The sequence below is a fragment of the Magnolia sinica genome, chromosome 3 (assembly GCF_029962835.1).
Source record: "Magnolia sinica isolate HGM2019 chromosome 3, MsV1, whole genome shotgun sequence".
NCBI lineage: Eukaryota > Viridiplantae > Streptophyta > Magnoliopsida > Magnoliales > Magnoliaceae > Magnolia > Magnolia sinica.
The window spans coordinates 88,469,932-88,491,863 of record NC_080575.1 but is presented as its reverse complement, the minus strand read 5'-3'; the positions used below and the strand labels follow the sequence as shown (position 1 = coordinate 88,491,863).

Sequence of the window (21,932 nt, the reverse complement as noted above, 5' to 3'; positions counted from 1 at the left end):
ATTTAGACGGTGGGTCGATGGCCATAGATGGGTTCGGGTCTACAGTTGTATCACGGAGAATAAGGAGATGAGAGAGAAAATTGGGAGATGGCATGGGTTTTAGCCGAGGTGATGACGCCACCTTTTGTTTTGTTTTTTGTTTTAGAAAATAGGGTAGGACCCACAAATATGCCGTGACAAATCTACTCCATCCATTAGTTTTCCTGTTAGAGTTAGGGTATGGGCTAAAAAATGAGGCTGATCCAAAGCTCAAGTGAACCACATACAGTGGAACCCGCTGTTGAAAAAAGGAAAAGAGGTGTTACACATTTAGTCAGCTTCTCTTTGAATCAATGCATGTCATATATATAATTCTAAGATGTTCTTATATCAAGCCTCATTCACAACTAGCTTATAATAAACCTTGACTACTCACATCAAAGAGTCATACGTGCCTCTCAATATGCTGTTACACGTGCTTGAAAATGTAAGTCGAGGATGCATGAGTGTCTTAGATCTCTCACACGTGTCCCAAGATATGACTTGATATTTGATCAAAGGCTTATTCCATTATTGAGCCATCTTGCTGAATATCTTAGATTTTACAAGTATCCTAGGGCCTATTTAGATTGTGAGATATAATAATATGAAATTGATAATGCAATTTCATTATTAATAGCATTATTGCACAATGATTATATGTTTGAAATTATCATAGTATTTTGATCGTCTAATCCTATGTTTGGAATTAAAAATTTTAATTGAAAAAAAACACTATATTATGTGAAACTTACATTTGGTAGACTATGGAGTTATAATCAATGGATTAGATTTCACGACTGGTATTTGTCAGACACACACACACACACACACACACACACATATATATATATGTAACTTGATTGTCACATGTAAAAGGTGCATATGGATGGATAATATGGATAAAACACATGTATCAATTTGAGGCATATAGATAGTGGATTTTTAAATCCACCAAAACCCCACTGTATCTTTCGTTGGGATGAGATGATATGAGACCCTGATTAATTAAATCCTTCCCGTTACACTGGATGAAATTTATATCGAAACAAGTGCAATAGTTGTTGGTTGAATTAATAAGCAACATGTATTAATTTGTAAATGTTCGTAGGTTGAAACAAATGTATGTAAATTAAGAGGGCATCTTTGTGGAGAGTAGGGTTGAACGTCGGGCAAGTTGGTGCTCAACCCTAACCCAACCCAAGGTTCCTATACCTCAACCTTAACCGAACTCAACCCAATCTTAGGTTGGGAATTCTCAACCCAAACCCAACCCAAGCGGGCTTGGTTGGGTTGATCGGGTTGGTCGGGTATATACGCGCTAATATTTTCGTTACTACATTAGTTTATTATATTTTAATATAAGACTTATTTTTTGTATCTATGATTTTATTAATTATATATGTAATTATTCATCATAAAGAACTTTATTTTTTTCTTTAAAAAAGCAAGCTAAAATATAGAACAATCATTCATTTAAAAGTCATGTAGCATAGCACACAATCTATTTGGGAGAGAGAAATCCAACATATCTTGTTAGCTTGAGTCCTTGAAAATGATATGGACAAATGAGACCCAACATCATTAGTGTGCCTTCAACACAAACGATCCATACTTAATTATAATTTATAAGTAACATATATATTGATCGGGTTCGGGTTGGGTTGGGCAACCTAAGACCTCAACCCGAGCCCAACCTAAGTTTTATCGGGTTGGTGTTTGTATAGCCCAAAGCTTGAGATCGGACTTGACATATTTTGCCCCAGCCTAACCCAACGTCGGTTCAGACACGGGTCGGTCGGGTTGAAGCCGCCCAACTTTGAGCCTCAGTGGAGAGGGTATTTTAATCATTAACAGCTTAATAAGAAGCTTTTTAAAAAATGTACTGGAACTTAAATTACACAATAGGAGGGAGTATTTTATAAAAGTCCTTTCGTAGCCGTAGATCCTTCCATTTCTTCTCCTTCTTCGTCGCAGATCTCTCTCTCAAATGCGATCAAACCCTAGTCTCATCTCCTCCATGGTTCGACGTTTTTTAGGCTCAAACGGGCAAAGAATCAGGAGAAACTGTCATTTCTCGCTGCGATTTCCAAGACCGGAAGCCTCTAGCGGTCCGGAAAAGCTCAGATCCCTGATTTCTCGGTGTTTCGATCTCTTTTTTCCATTTCCTGCACCATCTCCGAAGATCTCTACACTGGAATAGAAATATCAAGATCTGTATAAATTTATAGGCCGTTTTCTTAAAGAAAAAAGGTATTTCCCTTTACCTCGAGTCTCAGCTCTCCCACGCGCCTTTTCCGTCTTAAACTGCGATCCTGATTTTCAGGTTTTTTCCCCTTCTATCTTATCATCGTATCGTAAGATTTCCATTAGCGAAGCTCATGATACGAATCTCTGCCCGTCAGTAGAGGCATTTTTTAGATCTCTGATTTCTTGGGTTTCTGAAGTTTTGATTGTGTACAACTTTACAAGGAGAGTATTTCGGTAGGCCTTTTTTAAAAAATAAAAATAAAATCCCGGAATGAGGAATTTCATATGTAGAGATTGAAAAAGTCCACTTTCTAGGGTTTTGAGAAGGTCTCCTTTGATATGAAGTCTTCCTGAGCAGTTCAAGCCCAGATCTTACTGGTGTAGAAATTTTGGACGTCTGGCTGCTTGGCTTTCTTTGTAACGGATTGCTTTCATAGTTTAGAAGTTGAGAAAAAAAGATATCTGAATTCTAGGGTTTTGCAAGTTCACCATCAATACGAAGGTTTGTGTGTTTAATTCACAGAGGAATTTTATAATTCCTGCTTCTGAACTGCATATTCCTATGTGCTAAAAGCTCATATCTCTGATTTCTAGGTTTTGGGACACATTACGAGAAGAATCACAGATTCATTTACTTCTCTTCTTTTGAGTGCATTTTTCTTGCATGGACAGCTTGGACAGATGACTTGGGTTTTAAATCAGCTAAAGAAAAGCCCTGATTTCTAGGGTTTATTTGTTTATTTTTGTTATGTACTTGTGTGTTTGATATTGAACGGGCTAGTACTTGAGGATTGTTTGTTGATGGAGAAGGATAAATCACCAGGCCATGGGGGCAGTGGTCTGCCTCCTCCTTCAGGTCGTTACTCTGCTTTTCCCTCAACGACGAACTCTTTAAACATAAAGTGTGAATCCTCGCCCTCATCTGGTCTCCCTAAATTGCCAGAATCCAGTCATTTTAGCCACTCAATGTCAACTGAGTCCAGCCGTTTCAGCCATGACATCAGCCAGATGCCGGATTTCCCCCCTAAGAACCGTGGTCACAGGCGGGCCCACTCCGAGATTCTTGGCCTTCCTGATGACATCAGCTTTGACAGTGATCTTGGTGTTGTGGGTTCTGCCGATGGTCCTTCACTGTCCGATGATACCGAGGAAGATCTCTTCTCAATGTACATTGACATGGAGAAGTTTACCTCATCTTGTGCTACATCTGGTGAGTCCTCGGCAGCAGCGGCAGTTCCTCCAGGCAATAATATGATTGCGGGTCCTAGCGAGAGGCCGAGGATTAGGCACCAACATAGCCAATCCATGGATGGATCCACCTCAATCAAGCCGGAGATGCTTGTTTCGGGTACAGAAGGTCCTTCATCGGTTGAACAGAAGAAAGCCATGTCAGCATCAAAGCTTGCTGATCTTGCTCTTATCGATCCGAAGCGTGCAAAGAGGTACATTCCAGGCCATTTTAAATAAGGAAAAAACTTCACATGCTGTTTAAAATTATACAATGCAGGAAGATTCCTTTGCAATGGAAATAGTTCTACAATATTCAATTATGATATTTTAGGATAAAATATGCAATTCTTGATACATGGCTTTACTTCGCTTTGGTACTATTTCATCCAAATGTGGAATGTTTAATGCTAATTTGTTACCAGGTTTACCCCAGGTGTGAAATGTGGAATGTTTAATGCTAGTTTGTTTCCAGGTTTACCCCAGGTGTATCGTCTTTTAAATGTTCTTTTGTTTATTAAATAGCTCCATGTAGTTCAGTGTTTTTTTTTTTTTTGTGAAATTTTTTTTATATAGGTCACACCTTAGATGTTACAACACATCTTTTGGTGGTATGGTTGGTTTAACAAGTATTTGGTTGCTCATCAATTCCAGTGATAATCTATTGCGTCTTATAACGTGTCCGATGTCTGATCTTGATCCAAGTTTGTTTGAGTAGTATTTTCATTTGCATGCCAGTCTGTCTAAGAAGGGTGTTTGTCAACCTAACCAGACCTAACTTATGATTCAAGAATCTAGCATTTGATACTCGTGTTCTTTTTTAATATCAATTAAACAATAGACAATGTGAGTAAAAACGAGGTGCCCCTGATTGATCACTTGTGGAGTGGAAAGGTGATAATCCAAAATGGTTGCATTATGTGCCTTAAGGATGTGGAAAGTGAACCATTTATTTATGCATTGCTCCTTTGCGCAAACGATTTGATGGAAATTCATGTGGCTCCTAGACATGCTGTCCTTGATTGGTGAGCTCTTAAGAACTTGGCACGGGGGAGGAACGGGTGTAAAAGGAGGTCCTAGCTCTAGGGATATCCTTGCTTGTTGTCTTATGGGTAATTTGGCACGAAGCAACAGGACTTTTTGGGACTGGTCGTGCTTGTTGGATGTGGTCTGAAATCAAAGCGAAATGGATGGCTATTGAGTGGAGTAAATACTTCCAAGGTATTTTCTTATGTGTTCTTGGGGACACTATTCTCATTTGTATTTGGATGATGCCTTATCATCCTCATCGTAAGAGTTTTCTCCGGTTATAATAATTTTTTTGGTACGCATAGAAAAGAAAGAATGGAAATATTGTATCAGAAGATTTCTGCAATCATCAAAACACTTGGGTGCATTACCGGTTCAACCATTGTGAAGTTGGAAGGCCTATTGGTAGCACATAGTCCCTTGAGTATCATCTCCATGGTGGATGTAATGTGTTTATTCAGTCTTACTCCCATAGTATCATAATAAACTAGTAGATCGGAAAAAAAGAAGAAGAAGAGTGATTACAATAGTACAATTCCTTTTTGTTTTTCTCAAGTGTTGAACTTCCAACACCAAAATTAGCTAGCTTCTTTGATAAAATTTGCTTCCCCTGAATATAGAGAATTTCTCCAATGGACCTAATGTTAGGAATGGACCAGCATACTGGAGGACATTCACCCTTTATTTCATCCATTGATCTCCCTCTCCCCATCTCCCAATTGGGTACCCTTCAATCTGCTTTGAAGTGCTTGTACCTCCATCTTGTTTGCTTTGGGGCCTGTCTAGCTTGAAGTTTTTTTGGCCTTCTTGTTGGAGCTTGCTTCATATCCAGCCCAGCCCGTGTAAGACTACCTTTGCTGCTTCTTTGGAATTTGAGCTTTAGCCAACCGCTAGGATGTCTCCAGTGGTGAGCAAATTAAATGCCCAATGCTTTAGTATACATCCCTCTGCACTATGTTTGAGCTTAGAGGAGGCCATAAATATGTTGTGGTTCAGTGGTGCCTGTTGATATTTCCCCTTGTGAATGTTAAGTTATTTGCTGATACACTGCCGGGGTTGGTTTTGTGCTTGTTGATGCTGTATCATGTCTGTACGTTAGCTGATTTACACTGGACTTACTCTTTTACCTGCACATCATGGAAGTTCATTCTTTAATCTTATTTAGAAAGTTGACTATTGTGGAAATTACAAAATAAAATGCTGCTCTTTTCTGGATATATATATATGTGTGTGTGTGTGTGTGTATATATATATATTCTATTTTCTTGTTAGCATAATCATCATCTAAACCTTCTCCCTACTAATTGGTTGGTTACATCATACATGAATCCTTTTCTGCCATTCCACCCTATCAAGAGCCATAACTTTAGTTAGACTGTAGGTAATCAAGTCTTTTCTTACTACCTCCACCCACGTCCTTCTGGGCCTTCCCTTTGCCCTTCTAGAGTCTTGAACTTGTACCGATTCACTCCTAACCAGCGCAATTCTTGGTCTCCGTTGTACATGACCAAACCATCTATGTCTACTTTCCCTCATCTTATTACCTATTGGTATTACTCCTAAGTTCCCTTGAATGCATTCATTTGAAATTTTGTCCTTCCTTGTCTTGCTACTCATATATCTCAACATTCTCGTTTTAGCTACACCAGTGTTTTAAATAGCGGTAGCGTGTTGCGTAACGTTCAACCCTCTGTAGCGTGTAGCATAAGCTACACAATACTTCTATTTTTTAATTTATATATATATATATATGAGATAAATATTAAATAGTAAGAATTTGATAGATAGGGTCTTATCATTTTTAAGTTAATACATGTCTCGTGTACAATTTTTTAAGGGCCCGAATTAGGCGGGACTCGGATTGTGAAGTATAGCACACAAGTGTCAAAGTTTTTTAGGCCCCACCGTGATAAATGTGCTATATCCACACCGTCCATCCATTTTGCCAAATAATTTTAGGGCATGAGCTCAAAAATGAGGCAAATCCAAAGCTCGGGTGGACCGCACCATAAGAAACAATAATAATTAAACGTCCACCATTAAAAATTTATTGCGGGCTACAAAAGTTTTAGATCAAGCTGACATGTGTGTTTTCCCTTCATCCACGTCAGTGTGACCCAATTAACAGGTTAGATGGAAAATAAACATTACAGCGGATCGTGTAACAAAATAGTGCAAGTGCACTGTTTAACGTGCATCGCAGAACACAAAATAATAATAATAATAATAAGTGCGTGGTTGTGAAACAGCCACGCAGTCTATTCCGGAAATGAAAAAGAAGAGAGGGGGAAACCGAAAGAAAAGAGGGAAAGAAGAGAGAGAGAGAGAGAGAGAGAGAGAGAGAGAGAGAGAGAGAGAGAGAGAAGAAGAAGAAGAAGAAGAATCTGCAGCTGCGGCTGCAACCGCAGCAGTTCGAGAAGAAGAAGAAGAGGAAGAAGAAGAAGGAGAAGAAGGAAGAGGAGAAGAAGAAAAAAGAAAAAAAGAAAAAGGAAGGAGCGTACCTATTTTTGTCTCAAGATGAGATTGAATCAGTGAAAACTGCAAATGTTGGCCTCTGGAAGCAGTTTTTCAAACTCAAGATTGAAAAGTGGAGAGAGGAGCAATGTCAGCAGCATCGGTTTGCGCCTGACAGCAGATTTTCGACCTCAACATTGAAGGGTGGGGAGAGGAGCAATGTCGGCAGCGTTGAATTGGCCCTGTGAGAGGATTTTTGGTCTCCAAATGGAAGGGTGGGGGCAGCAACTGCGTCGGCTGCTTCGGTTTGGGGGTGGAAGCCCTTTCGAATTAGGTTTTTTCTTTTTTAACTTAAGTTTGGCTTGTGGTGTGAGTTCACCACTGTTTCCTGCACTGAAAAAAAATAAAATACCAAACAGGTAGCGCACGCTACCTGCGCTACACGCTACGTATCCGTAGCGTACGCTACGACCCCTGTAGCGCACGCTACAGGGGAAAAACGCTATTTGCTACAGGGGAAAAACGCTATTTGTAACGCTACGTAGCGTACGCTACCGCTACGCTACGGGCGCTACTGAAAACACTGAGCTACACTCATCCTATAAACATGTTGTTCCTTAAATGCCCAAGATTTTGTACTGTAGAGTTAAGTAAAAGTGAAAGCAAATAGAAAGAGGAAGAAAGGAGAATGGAGTAGGATTGTATGCCCGCACTCTTTCCCTTTTTATGTTAAGTCAAACAATATAAAAAATACCCATCACCTACTTACAATAAGAATATGACATGTGCACATTAAGTGCACTTGCTAAATAAAGGGCCACATGGACAAAATTAAAGACCAGGTGTTGTGCTGCCCCTTATTACATTCATCCAGATGGGATTGTATGCCCCACGTCCACAATCTTTAATAATCCTCCTCAAGCTGGAGCATAGATGCCATTAGTGCCTAGCTTAATTACGTGCAAATTGACTGCGGCCAAGAGCTTTGGCGAACAAGTTGATCCTGAGACTGGATATACGATATAGAAATTTCATCACTAGAAACCTTCTCAAGTATAAAATGACAGTAGACTTCAATATGTTTGGTTTTTCTCATCATAAACCAAATTATTTATACTATGGGAGCTTGCTTGATTATCGAATAATAACTGCAATGGTAAGTTCACACCAAAATCTATTTCCTACAATAGTTACTTAATGTACACGAGTTCATAAATGGTATGAGCCATCGCCTTATATTCTGCATTTGCACTTGATCGGGCTACAACACTTTTCTTTTTACTCTTCCACGTGACCAATTCCATCCCACAAATGTGCAGTACCCGGTAGTAGATCGTCTATAAGTCTAGGAGCCTGCTCAATCTGCATTAAAGTACCCCCTGTAACTTGAAGATGATTATCTCTTTTATATAAAATTCCTTGTCCAGGTGCTCCTTTAAGATATCATAGAATTTGAACAATTGCATCCATGTGAGGCATCCTAGGAGAATTCATAAAATGACTTACCACACTCATAGAATATGATATATCTGGCCTAGCAATTGTTAGGTAGACAAGTTTTCTAACGAACCTTCTCTACCTACCTAGGTCTTCAACCACTTCCCTTAATCACTAATTAGTTTATGATTTGGATCCATTGGTATATCAACTTGCTTTACTAAGAAGGCCTACTTCTGTGAGCAAATCTAAAACATACTTTCTTTGAGATAAGTTAATGCCTTCCTTTGAGATAAATTAATGCGTTCCTTTGATTTGACAATGTCTACCCCAAGGAAATATTGAAGATGACCAAATCTTTTATTAGGAAGTTACATGTTCACACCTCAAGTATGGGGTTGTGATGTAGTAATAAACTCGGTAAGACCGAGGTCGAATCCATAGGGACTGAACCTTGTACGTATTCTGAAAATAATTTGAACTAGAACTAGAATGAGATGAAATCTAAACCAAGTGAATTTGAAGGAATAATGGTGAAAATATTAATCTAAAACTGATGAAATTTAAAGGTAGGAAACTAGGGTGCCAAGGATCCACTTGTAGAGATCAGGGAGATCTACGCTTGATTTATGAACTCAACTGGACTTCGAGTCCCATCTTCATCCAGTTGGAAGATATACCATGAAAATCAAATCTGAACTTCTTCTGATCTAGTCTTCAAAAGATAAGATGGATGTAAATTAGAATGGATTCCATCACAAAACCATGCCCATGAGACAAGTTAAACAACAGAATTAAATCAATCCATAGCCAATCTGAGAGATGTATGAATGTTAGGAAGGATTCCATCATTCAACCGTCTCCAAGGGGCGATGGTGAACAACAGGGCTTCCTAACTTCACAATAAAAAATAATGAAAAGGAAATACACAAAGTCATTGCAGATCTATTGTAATTTTAGTCGCAACAAACCATTAAAAACTAGAAGCATTTTTTATAATCAAACTATACTCAAAATCAATTCATCTAACATTAATCAAGCTGTAGAATCCTTCCCATCATGCCACAAGCTTCACCTCTTAGCCCTAGCTAAGAGGTTTAGCCCGACATGATCCGGCTAACTCTCTTAAACAGAAACATAAAAAATAAGAAATAAAAAAAATTAAAAAAAACTCTTAACTATCTCTCTCTCTTGTGCAGCCGTCCCCCAGATAGGATTGAATTGATTGCTCTCTCTCTTCTCTTTCTTTTATAAGCAGAGAAGACGGTGGAGAGGTCGGTTGCAAGGAATCGACCTTGCTTACGCTGAGAAAATCCAAAAATTCTTACGCACAGCAACGTTTTCTGTCGCAGCAAAACCACAAGACCGGTTTGTGTTTGGATGAGATTTGGACCAGCCTGCAATCACGTTCGGGCATTCTGACAACGTGGGAAGGGTCTAAATTTCCCTCCCAATAGTTTGGACGGTGCAGATCTTTCAACCAATCACCACCAAGATCATACAATGGGCCACAAAAGCCGAGCAGTGTCCGGAACTTGAGGACGCTGGCTTTGTGCACGGCAGTTGCACTGGACCTTGTGGGGCCCACTCTCGGTGATCTTTCGGTGAATCAGCGTCGATCATTAGATTCATAAGGTCTATTTGGGCCAATCTTCCAAATTTGAAGTGGATCCGAGCTTTGGGTAGACCACACCATTAATCAATGTGGCGGAAGCATCCGGTCTTTGCATTCTTAATCGTTTACATGTTGCAAGGAATTGATTAGGTTTTGGTCGATTTCAGGGCCCGCTCTTGATGGACGGTGTGGATTGATCATGTGGGCCATGATGGTGGCCCACTAGCTTCCGCAAAAAGCCGTGCAACCGTTTGCGTAAGAGGAACGACAATTGCCGTTTTTTAATAAGATACGGGACTTGGCGTGTTCATGCCTTTTGGAGATGCCGTGCACATCTGGTGCACTTGTGCACCATGCACACCCAACTCAGTTGGGGTTCACGGTGATGGTCATGAGAAATCCTCTCTATCTTTCTGTCTTGGCTCGTCATTTAATGGGTTGAGACAAAATGTGAAGCATATCCAGATCTCAGGTGGGCCCCGAATCAGAGATTCATGGGCTGATCTGTCCGTTGGGCCACTTCCATATGAATCTGAGGGCTGAAATTTGACGTGTACGGTTAATTTGTGGTCCTTAGGCCGGATATAGAGTTTCGCGCCGAGCAGATGGTGGGAACCCTGTGATCTTGCATTCTGGATTACTTTCAGGCCTCTTTAGCATAAAGCACATGATTTTCTCGAATCTCGGCCATGTAAAATCATCGATCTCAGTCCCTTGGAGTCCGTCCCTTGCCTTGATGATTCCTAAGTGTTAAATCCATGCTTTTAGCATCCTTTTCAGTCCTTGCTCGTCAATTCACCTTGCATCACAAACACGATTAAAACAGGCCGTTAAACAGTATTATGTTCGTAAAATCCGGTAATAACTGGGGTCTAATATGCAATATTTGACCCTCAACATTACATTGAAGATACTTCTTAAGATCCTTAATTCTTTTACTCTCACTTCCTGTAACCACAATGTCATCTAGATATACAACTAAGACAATCAGATAGAGGCTATTCTTTGTATGAAGACATAGTGATATATAAAGACAGAGGGATCAATTGACTTTGAAAAAATCATAGGCCAACACAACCTTAGCGAATTTATTTGACTCCCTCTAAGCAGCAAACTCAAATGGTTGCTCCATATAAACCTCCTCTGTGAGATCACTAAGAAAGCATTTTTAACATCGAGCTGAAATTGGGGGGCCATCCATGATTAACAACTACAGAAAGAATGGCATGAATGAAATTAAGCTTGTCAATTAGAGAGAAGGTTTTGATATAGTCGATGTTGAGACTATGAGTGTACCACTTAGCAACTAAGTGAGCCTTCATTCATTCAACTTTGCCATCAGGCTGAAATTTAATGGTACAAACCCATTGATAACTAATATTATGTTTACTGGCTGAAAGACTAGTTAGCTCCCAAGTGTCATTTTGATGAAGTGCAACTCTATTCTCACATAACTTGTTTCTACTCTTTATGTGATAAAGCTTCCTCGTATGACTTAGGAACATAATGAGACGACAAAGACAACACAAATTTATGAAAGATGGAAGACAAATAATGAAAAGAAGCAAATTTAGAGATCGGGTTGTTGGTGTAGACACACTTACCTTTCGTCAGAGCAATTGGGAGATCAAACAAATTAGGAGATACACCCTCGGAGCAATATTACACCCACTGACAAGTGACAACTAATATTACGTTTATTGGCTGGAAGATTAGTTAGCTCCCAAGTGTCATTTTGATGAAGTGCAACCATTTGTTCAGCCATAGCCTGTTTCTACTCCTTATGTGATAAGGCTGCATAACTTAAGAACATAATGAGATGACAAAGACAACGTAATTTTATGAAAGATGGAAGACAAATAATGAAAAGAAACAAATTTAGAGAGATAGGGTTGTTGGTACAGACATGCTTACCATCCTTAGAGCAATAGGGATATTAGACGAATCATGAGATACGGGCGAAGTGAGTGGATCAACAGGCTCGCAATAAGACATGATGGATGGCACATCATGGTTTGCGGCACTATCTCCTCATTTTCTTTGTGAGTAGACTGTGAGTGTAGCCTCAATATTAGGAATGGGTGAACTAGTGGAATGAGGTTCTTGGGACACCTGGAAACAAAACTACATGAGACGACGATAATATTTCTATTGATCATATAGCATGCTGTTAAAATTGTATTACTTTAAACTCTTTTTAGGACATTCATATGAATCAACAAGGCATGTGTCACCTTAAGCAAATGGCGGTTTTTCCATTATATGATTCCGTTTTGTCATAGAGTGTGTGCAGTATCCAAAATATCAATTTTCAGATAAATACAAGCTAAAAGAATTGGATATATACTCCTCGGCATTATCGTAACGAAACACACACTTTGGAGTTAATTTGATTTTATACTTCCATATGAAAGATTTAAAAATGGAGAACTGTTTAGATATATCTTTCATTAAATAAAGCCAAATCATTCTTGAAAAATTATCATCAAAAGTAACAAAATACTTATTCCTTGACATGCCAGAGACTCGAACATGTCTCCAAACATTTGAATGAACCAAAGCAAATAGAACTAGACTGGTCTTCTCCACACGGTGGAAAAGTTACTCGATGATCCTTATATAACTCACACATATCTCATTCTAAAGCTGACATAGACGATAATAGAGGAGTAACACTTTTAAGAATCTTCAAGGATGGGTTTTTGAGATGATAATGCCAATGGTAAGGAGAGACGTTCTGTGCTACTGCTCTAATTACTACACGGTCGGGATTGTAAAGTTCACCATGTTCATGTTCTCCACCAATATTCTTCTTTGTCTTTAGATCTTGAAAAACACAAGTTGAAGGATATAAAATCACAGAGTAATTAAGTAATTTTGTGAGTTAACTAATAGACATAAGGCTAAGAGGAAATTTAGGTACATAGAGAACAATTGAACAAATGACAACAAAAGAAAGGAACTTGGATGAAGAATATCCATTCTAAATACTTGGGGTCGGGTATTATTAGCCCAAGTGACTAATGAACTTGACATCAATGTATCAATATAGGAAAAAAGGCATTGGACTCAGCTGACATATAGTCAGAGACCTTGTAGTCAACCACCTATGGAGAAGAGGACTTGGATGGTTGGACCCTAAACAAGTCATACTGGAGTTCAGGAATGTGATTGATTATACAAGTGGAAGTAGCGGCGGAGATAGGTTGATTCTTTAAGAACTTGGAGTACTCATCTTTGGTAAGTGTGACTATGTTATCGAATGTACTTGTTTGTTGAGTTGTAGGTCTATAATCAACATAATGAAATCCACTTTTCTCCAAAATAAGATGCTTGATTTTACCAAGCTGGCTTAGCACGGATGTCCCAATATTTCTCAACAACATGATTTGCAAGCCCATAGTGAGTACACTTACTAGGTCCATAACCTCCCTCTGCATCACTACGACCAGCTTGATTACCTTGGCTGTCACGACTTCCACATCCGTTTCGTTCAACAAATGATGTCAAAGTGGAATTATCACTGGCTCTACCCGCAGAGCCAAGAGATACACATTGAAGGCGATTATAAATTTCATTTAGGAATGGAACATCCTTGCCACCTAAGATCTGCATACGCACTAGCTCATATTCGGGTTTTAAGCCGGATATGAATTTAGTTACATGGAACTCCTCGCGTTGCTGACATTGTTCACATTCAACTCCTCCCACATTCGTTTAAGTTTCGAATAGTATTCACCAAGGGACTTCCCCTTGGGATGCAAAATTTTCTTCAAACAAATGATATGTATGAGAGATGGTTTTATCGGATGAATAAATCTCTATTGATGCATCCCACACCCCCTTTGCAGTAACTAGAAACGTCACATTTCTACTAACAAATGTTTCTATACCATTCCACAACCATATTGTGATTTAAGCATTTTCCTGGATCAACTGATAGTACGTGCTTTTACTTTCATCTAGTTTCTTCGTAGTTAGGTATTTTGATTTGCCTTTGGCCGTTAAGAACACTTGGATCAATTTAAGACTTCTAGGGGTAATTTTCTCCATTTAGTTTTACAGAGATTATTGAGCCCCTTGAAAATCATATGGATATAGGAACCTCGATCTTTGATCACATTTCTTTTCCATTAGAAGTAATTATAGAGATTTCCATTGTGCTTACACAAATGAGAGTTGGCTCTTCCATATCTAAGAACTCTTCAGTTGCACTTTGGTTGCACTCTCTACATGATCTACTCACCGCACCTGATGAAACAATCAGTCCACACATTCCAACTGAACAAGAGAAGAGTAGTGATCACAGATACACCAATCACACTCTCACACACAAACCATTGCAAAGGCCTGGCACACCCAAAAAAAAAAAGAAAAGAAGAAGAAGAAGAAGAAGGAACCCTAGGTTTCTTGGAGAACTTTTAGTACAAGAGAGAGATGAAGAGCAAAGAGGAAAAGAAAAAGAAGAATTTATGAGATAGAAGAGAAAGCGGTGTACATTTGAACAAAACCCACTTTAATACCATGTAGAGTTATGTAAAAGTGAAAGGAAATAAAAAAGATGAAGAAAAGAGATAGAAAAAAGAGAATGGAGAGAGAAAACTAGGTTTGTACGTCCCTATATATATAGAGTAATGCTCACGTGCAACCAGTTGCACGTCCAACTAGCTTGTGTGGGGCCCACCATGGTGTTTGTACAACATCTTGCCCTGCCATTAAGATTATCCCATCATGAAAATGAGATGCTCCAAAAATCAGATTGATCCAACTATTAGGTGGGGTGCACCATAGAAAACCATGAAACAACACCAAAAAATTTCACAGTCACGTAGAGCATCTCATTGTCACGGTTGGATCGTCCTGATTTTTGGGGCATACTATTTCTATGGTGGGACAACCTTACTGAATGGATGAGATGTCATACAAACACCATGGTGGCCCCCACATGCCAACTAGCTGGATGTGTGTATATATATATATAGGCACTCTCAAGACCAACTGGTTGGACTATACATAAGGTCCAACTAGCATAGAGAATTACCCTCAACGTTAATAAATGCCCCAAGGTAAAGAAGGAAATGGTGTTGCCGGCTTGAGTGGACCCCACCGTGGTGTTCATGTGAAATCCACCACGACCATCATGCGCGTCACTCCATGCTAGCCCCAAGACCCAACAATCAACATCATCTGTAATTAAGGTGGACCACGCAATTAGAAATAGTGTACGGGGCAAAGCTCACCTTCCAAACGATAAGGTGGACCATGCAATTAGAAATAGTGTATAGGGCAAAGCTCACCATCCAAACTATTTCCATTTTTGTGGCCCACTTGAATCATAGGACAGATTAGTTTTTTGTATCTCGGCTGAAAATGGGATTATACATCTAATGGTCGGAATGGATCTCACATACCCATCATAGTGGACCCCTTCAAAATTGAAGGGTAAGTGTCCAAATCAAGATGAAATAACTAACTCCTCCAGACGTTACTTCCTAAATTGGGACCGGATTAATTGTTATAGGCATTACCTAGTAGTGGGTGTTTTCCTTAGCGTGGGACCCGCCTTGATGTATTTGTTGTATATCCACACCATCCATCATTTTTTTTACAAATTATTATAGGGCATGGTCCCAAAAAATGAAGTAGATCCAAATCTTAAGGGGACCACACCACAAGAAATAGTGGTAATTGGATTCCTACATTAAAAACTGATTAGGGCCCACTGTAATGTTTATTTTCCATCCAACCCGTTGCTAAGGTCACACAGACTTGGATGAAGGGAAGACACAAATATTAGCTTGATCCAAAACTTTTGTGGCCCCCAAGAAGTTTTTAACAATGGACATTCAATCCCTGTTATTTTCTGTGGTGTGGTCCACTTAAGATTTGGATCTGCTTCATTTTTGGGACCATGTCCTAAAATGAGTTGTAAAAACTAATAAACGGTGTGGATATATGACACATGCATCAAGGTGGGCCCTACGGTTAGGGAAACACTAACACCTTTAATACTCTATCCTTCCCACTTTGGTAAGTGACATCCAAGCAGAGGAGTTATTTCACCTTGCTTTGGGTGCTGTCTTTGATTTTTGAAGGGGTCCACTGTGATGGGTGAGATCCATTCCAGCCATTAGATGTGTAATCCCATTTTAGGCGCAGATCTAAAAAAATTAGTCTATCCTATGATTCAAGTGGGCCACAAAAATGGAAATAGCTTGGAAGGTGAGCTTTGCTTTGTACGCTATTTCTAATTGTGTGGTCCACCTTAATCACAGATGAGGTTGAATTTTGGGTCTAAGGGCTAAAATGGGGTGACGCGGATGATGGTCAGGGTGGATTTCACATGAACACCATGGTGGGGTTCACCTAGGCTAGCAACCCCATTTCCTTCTTTACATTGTCATTTATTAACATTAATTAAGGGCAGTTTCCTATGCTAGTTGGACCTTAGGTATATGTCCAACTAGTTGGACTATATATATATATATATAGTGAAAGTTGATGACATTGAATCAACGGGAGCGAGATGCTCAATTTACAAGCTAGAATTTACAAAGCTAATAAGATTACAACCCCTCTAGGAACGACCATGCATGTTGGTCAAAATCCTTCAAACAAGAAATCCAATCCAATGTGTTCATTTTAGCCGTTCTATAGACATCCATCTCTGATCTGTTTTTGTTTTGGAAGCATCTTTGATTCCTCTCCCCCTAAAGAGACTAACAATACCGTCATGACTTACTTCCGTGTCGCCGCTTCCTTTTTCTTTAAACCTCCCCCAGACCACGCTAGCAAAATTCCTACCATGGAGCCTGTCATCACCCACGGAATGCCAAAGAAGGCTATAAATTTGTCCCACACCTTTCGGGTGAAGGGACAATGGATAAATAAACAGTCCACTGATTCCGCTGCCCTCATTCACATTATACAACAAGTGGAATTGCCATCAGTCTGTTCTGTATATTGTCAATGATGAGGATCTTATTTCTTCCCACCAACTAGGGATTTGCAGGACCATACAAAGGCCAACAGACTACTTTCTTCACTCGGAACTAGTTGCCCCAACAACCCATAAAAGGGGCGAACAGAGGATCAGCCTGACATTTCCTAAGACCACACCATGGAATCCTTTTTACCCTAGTGCACCTTCAGACAATGTAGCCATTCCAAGAGATGAACAAACTCCATTGCTTCTTCATCCATTAAGTTCCTTCGGCAGGGAGGAGAACACACCACCACCTCATTTCTGTATCAATAACATTAGTCTGCGGTCACATCCAAATCTAGAGCAACTCTTGCTAGGGATGGGAGTGCCTCTAAAAGCAGGCATTCCCCAATCCAGATGTCTTTCTATAACTGAATTCTTTTCCCATCACCCAAAGTGATGCGACTCCTAATGCAGGGGCATTTTCACATTGGGCTCGAGAGGGGTCGCCTGTGGGATGTAGGGGCACACTCGGGGTGCGCGGGGCCCACGGGGGAGGTCTCGTGTTCGAGACTCCTCACCGGAGGTGATTAATGTGCATTTCACACCGGGCTCGAGTGGGGTGGCCTGTGAGATGCGGGGACACACTCGGGGTGGACGGCCTGTGTGAGGCGGTACCCATGTGATTTGGGGCTCACGAGGGGGTTTCGGCCGAGTTCTTAACCTATGAGATGCGGGGCCTGGGCTATGAGATAAAGAGATTAATTCGCCATACTCTAACAGTTCGAGCTTTTAGAACAAGTGGTTAATTGTCCTGCATCAACTCCTGTCCTTAAAACTTGTTCCGCAATGATGATTACCTTTACACACTTTGAACCTGCGATAAAGCAATGATTTCTTTGCCCACCAACCCTTTTCCTGTAGTCCGTACTTGCTTGCTATTACTTTCCTCCACAATCTTCCTTCCTCCAATCTGAATTGGCACAACGATTTGCCTAAAAGGGCTTGATTCATCTGCTCCAAATTCCTTATGCTAGCTCCCCTTTCCCTATCCCTTTTTATATAAGTTATAAAAAAAGAGTAAAAATACCAAAAAACACTCCTTACCTACTTACAATATAACATGTGCATATTAAGTGCGCCTAATAAACTAAAAAAAGGACACAGACAAAACTAAAGACTAGGTGGGCCATACAAATGCATGGCCCCTTATTACATTCATCTAGGCGGGCCATACAATCGTATGGCCCACATTTGCTGTCACTAACATGTACCATAAACATGGCTGGTCTTGTAGCTATCCTATAAAATCTCTCTTTCAATTTGAGTGGAACGCGACGATCACATAAAACCTTAAAGGCACATCTCCATTTCGTCCACCCCGCTTGAATTATATAGGCAACATCCTTCTTAATCTCTCTACTCATGAATTATTGACCCAAGATAATGAAACTGGTTATTTTTGGAAACATCTTGGTCGGCAATCTTAACTAATTCCTTATTACCACTCCTATAGTTACTAAAATTGCACTCCATGTAATATATTTTACAGTACAGTATAATTATGTTTTACTGATAATACCTTTCTTCTCATTTGATAGGATATGGGCAAATAGGCAGTCAGCCGCAAGGTCCAAAGAAAGGAAGATGCGCTACATAGCAGAGCTTGAACGGAAAGTGCAGACCCTGCAAACAGAAGCAACCACACTGTCTGCTCAATTGACCATGTTACAGGTATTTTGCTCCCTTTATACCTGTTAGCAGAAGATTGAAGGACGCAGCTTCAGTATGAAGTTAAGGACTGGTCACATAACCTTAAACCCAATTTTTAACCATTTCGCCCTTTAAAAAGGATATTTACAAGGGCAAAATTGGAAAAGTTTGTCCTTGTAGTTTGGCAGAGAGGTGCAATATCCAAGGACAGCTCATCTATGCGTCACCACTTGTGCTAGTGCGGCAGAGAGGTGCAATATCCAAGCCGTCCCCCAGGTGCGTCTGACCTTGAAGATCTCACCCAGAACTCAGGCTGGCCCAGTCACTCATCAGGTGGACCATAGTGTTATAAATAGGTGGAGGGCTTAGAAAAACTCCAGGAAAATTTCTCAGTGGTACAGTTTCTTCATGAACTATGGCCCATCTGATCCTTGGTTCAGGCCAGCCACATTATGGGACCCTCCTGGTGGATGGATTTTATCTGATAGTTATTTGCCATGCTAGCGCACATGGTATGGTGGCTTGGGCATGGGTTGCCTTGTACATGTGAGCTCCGAAGTATCTTAATAACGTACAGCTATGAACCCCTTTTTTTCTGCATTGGCTTGCTGTGAACAGAGAGACACAAATGGTCTGACTACTGAAAACAATGAGCTGAAACTACGTTTGCAAACCATGGAGCAACAAGTTCACCTACAAGATGGTAAGTTTTCGATGGACTGTTTGTATGCAGTAGTTCTTGGACAATGCCTTTCAGTTCTTTACATTAGAGATGACATCATTCATGAGAAATCAGTCTAGGTTCTAGTTGTCAGAGTTTGAAGTGAGCTTTGAGCTATCATAACTTGATTTGGAGTTTGGTTCTGCTTGCTGTTTGAAGTGGTCTGTCATATCCTGATCTCTTTTTTACCGGTTGTTCTCTCTTTTGTTCTTAAAATTCTTGGGATAGCTCTAAATGACGCACTGAGAGACGAGGTTCAGCGTTTGAAATTGGCAACAGGCCAAGCCATTCCAAATGGGGGACAAATGATGAATTATGCTTCATCATACAGTGCGAATCAACAGTTCTATCCCCACAACAATGCGATGCAGACACTTATGACTGCCCACCAATTTCAGCAACTCCAAATCCATTCTCAGCAGCAACCACAGCAGCTACACCAACAGCATCAGCAGCTGCAGTCGCAACAGCAATCACAACCACAACCCAACAAAGGACCCTTGCCATCTCCGAATCACAGAGAATCAGATGTCAGCTCCTCGTCCAGGGAATGAGAAAGAGCTCTCGTGGTTAGTAGCTGTCGAAAAATTATTACTTTTAACTGCAGCCTTTATTGTTCAGTAGGGAAAATTCACATCTGCATGATGTGGACAAATTCATATTTTTTATTGGTGCCAATTAATTCAATTCCATTTTATGAAATTCGGCCTCATACTGTCCTAAGATGAATTGCTTGTTCCAATCAACTCTTCAAGTGGTTTAATTGTTATTTCTTAGAATTCGCCATTATTTTGAAAGATGAAAAGGGGTTTATAATGTAAGATAATATTCATGTTTAACCATTACTTTCCTTCTAATTTGTGTCGAAGCTCTACAGTTGTGCTTTGTTGTGGTGACTTTGTCAAGGTAAATGAAAGTTATTGTTTGGGTGATATTTAATGGTGTTTGGATGCAGTATTGAATTGGAATGCCAATTGCTACTCTTCTTCTCCTTCTTCTTCTTTTGTTGTCCCCGCCCCCCCCCCCCCCCCCCCCCCCAGTTGTTACTCCTGTCTAATGAAGTGGAATAACCAGACCATAGTTTTCTTCTTTAGTATTTTTTATTGGGGGTCAGGGCTCCAACTTTCAGCTACATGACTTTGAAGCGAGTTGGAAGAAATGTAACTACTCTTAACTCGAGGGCACTTACATTGTCCACAATAATAGGTGAGTTTATAGTCATTATAGGTAGGTGGGGCTCAACCTGAGACCTCGAAGTTGCAATGATCGAACTTCAGGGTTGAACCCTAGTTTCCAGTCATTTCCTCTTGATGCCCTGCATTGCATGCAGGTCGGGTAGCAGTGTTCTATCCCATGCATTACTTGTGTGGCTGGTGGGAACTTACTTCCCCTGGGTTTACGAAGACGGTTTGCCGATCAGATTCTTTCTTAGGGTGCTTTGGGTAACCATTTCATGTTAGTGGTCATTCTTTATATAGTGACTTTCTCACAATTATCATTTTGGAAAAATGTCGGCTTAGATAGAATGGTGTTGGAATTACTTCTAAAGCTTCAAGGACCATTGCCCAAAAATCTCACAAATTGGAAGATCCTAGCCATTCACTGAATGTGGCTTGTTCATACATTTCTTTTTAATCATAAGATTTATGTGTGATTAATTGTAACGTTGGAGTTGACTGATTGAGCAGATTTTTTGAGAATGGTCCATCCATGATGGGGGCTGTCAGATCAATGACTTGGTTAGACCGACCATGGGCCCAAATCTACTACCTGAGTTTTGCAGGGGGAACTTCCCTTTGCTGATATGAAACTCGGCCGTGATTGGATGCAGATTGGATCTTGGGTTCCTGTTCATGTCTATCTCGACGAGCTTATCGAGTTCGACTGGCTAGGCTCGGGCTTCCTTTTGGACGCCGATTGCGTCCTACCCCTGCCCACCCACCGTGATTTAAGTAATTTATCCACGCCGTTCAACACTTTTATCAGATCATTTTAAGATATGCACTAGAAAATGAGGGAGGCCCAAGTCTTAAGTGGACCACAAAGTGGTGATTGAACGTACACCATTAAAAACTTCTTGGGAGCTGGCGAAGTTTTGGATCAAGCTGATATTTGTGTTTTCACTTCATCCACGTTTACATGACCTGATGAATAGGTTGGATGGTAAAAAAAAAATCATGTTGGTCCATAGAAAGGTTTCAACGGTGGGTGTCATTATCAGTGCAGCTTCCTTTGGTGTGATCCACTCTATCTGTGGACCTGCCTCATTTTTAGGATCGTATCTTAAAATGATATGAGAAAAGCAGTGAACGGCTTGGATAAAAACACTTACATCACGGTGGGTCCCACGGAGACCTGCCTGGACGGATACCGTCCGGGCGGGGGTTAGGAAGCAATCCGCGTCCCTTCCTTTTCATGTGTCTCTGGCTGCATATGGGCCCTAAGAATTTGGGTGTGAGGGCATGTGTTTAAGGGTCAACCCAAGCCCAACCCGAATACAAGAAGACCCAACCTGCAATCTGACCTGAATTCCAACCTGAGGT

General features: G+C 40.3%; 1 protein-coding gene across 2 annotated transcripts; it reads left to right on the top strand.

Moving 5' to 3' along the window:
* The first annotated feature begins 1,965 nt into the window (after window positions 1–1,965).
* Window positions 1,966–20,321, top strand: LOC131240168 (probable transcription factor PosF21). Of its 2 annotated transcripts, none has more exons than XM_058238243.1 (5): window positions 1,966–2,271; window positions 2,863–3,710; window positions 18,557–18,689; window positions 19,287–19,371; window positions 19,618–20,321. In XM_058238243.1, exons 2-5 carry the CDS (start codon window positions 3,070–3,072, stop codon window positions 19,941–19,943), a joined length of 1,185 nt encoding a protein of 394 aa, XP_058094226.1. In that variant the 5' UTR covers window positions 1,966–2,271; window positions 2,863–3,069; the 3' UTR covers window positions 19,944–20,321. The 2 variants fall into 2 exon arrangements, with proteins under 2 accessions (XP_058094226.1, XP_058094227.1); XM_058238244.1 differs by lacking the exon at window positions 1,966–2,271 and adding an exon at window positions 2,299–2,770.
* Window positions 20,322–21,932: the final 1,611 nt, after the last annotated feature.

Excerpts from the sequence above, each read along its gene's own strand:
- LOC131240168 (XM_058238243.1), top strand. The coding sequence starts at position 3,070 with ATGGAGAAGGATAAATCACCAGGCCATGGGGGCAGTGGTCTGCCTCCT. Across the intron at positions 3,711-18,556 it reads GATCCGAAGCGTGCAAAGAG|GATATGGGCAAATAGGCAGT; the intron begins GTACATTCCAGG and ends CTCATTTGATAG. Across the intron at positions 19,372-19,617 it reads ACAAGTTCACCTACAAGATG|CTCTAAATGACGCACTGAGA; the intron begins GTAAGTTTTCGA and ends TTCTTGGGATAG.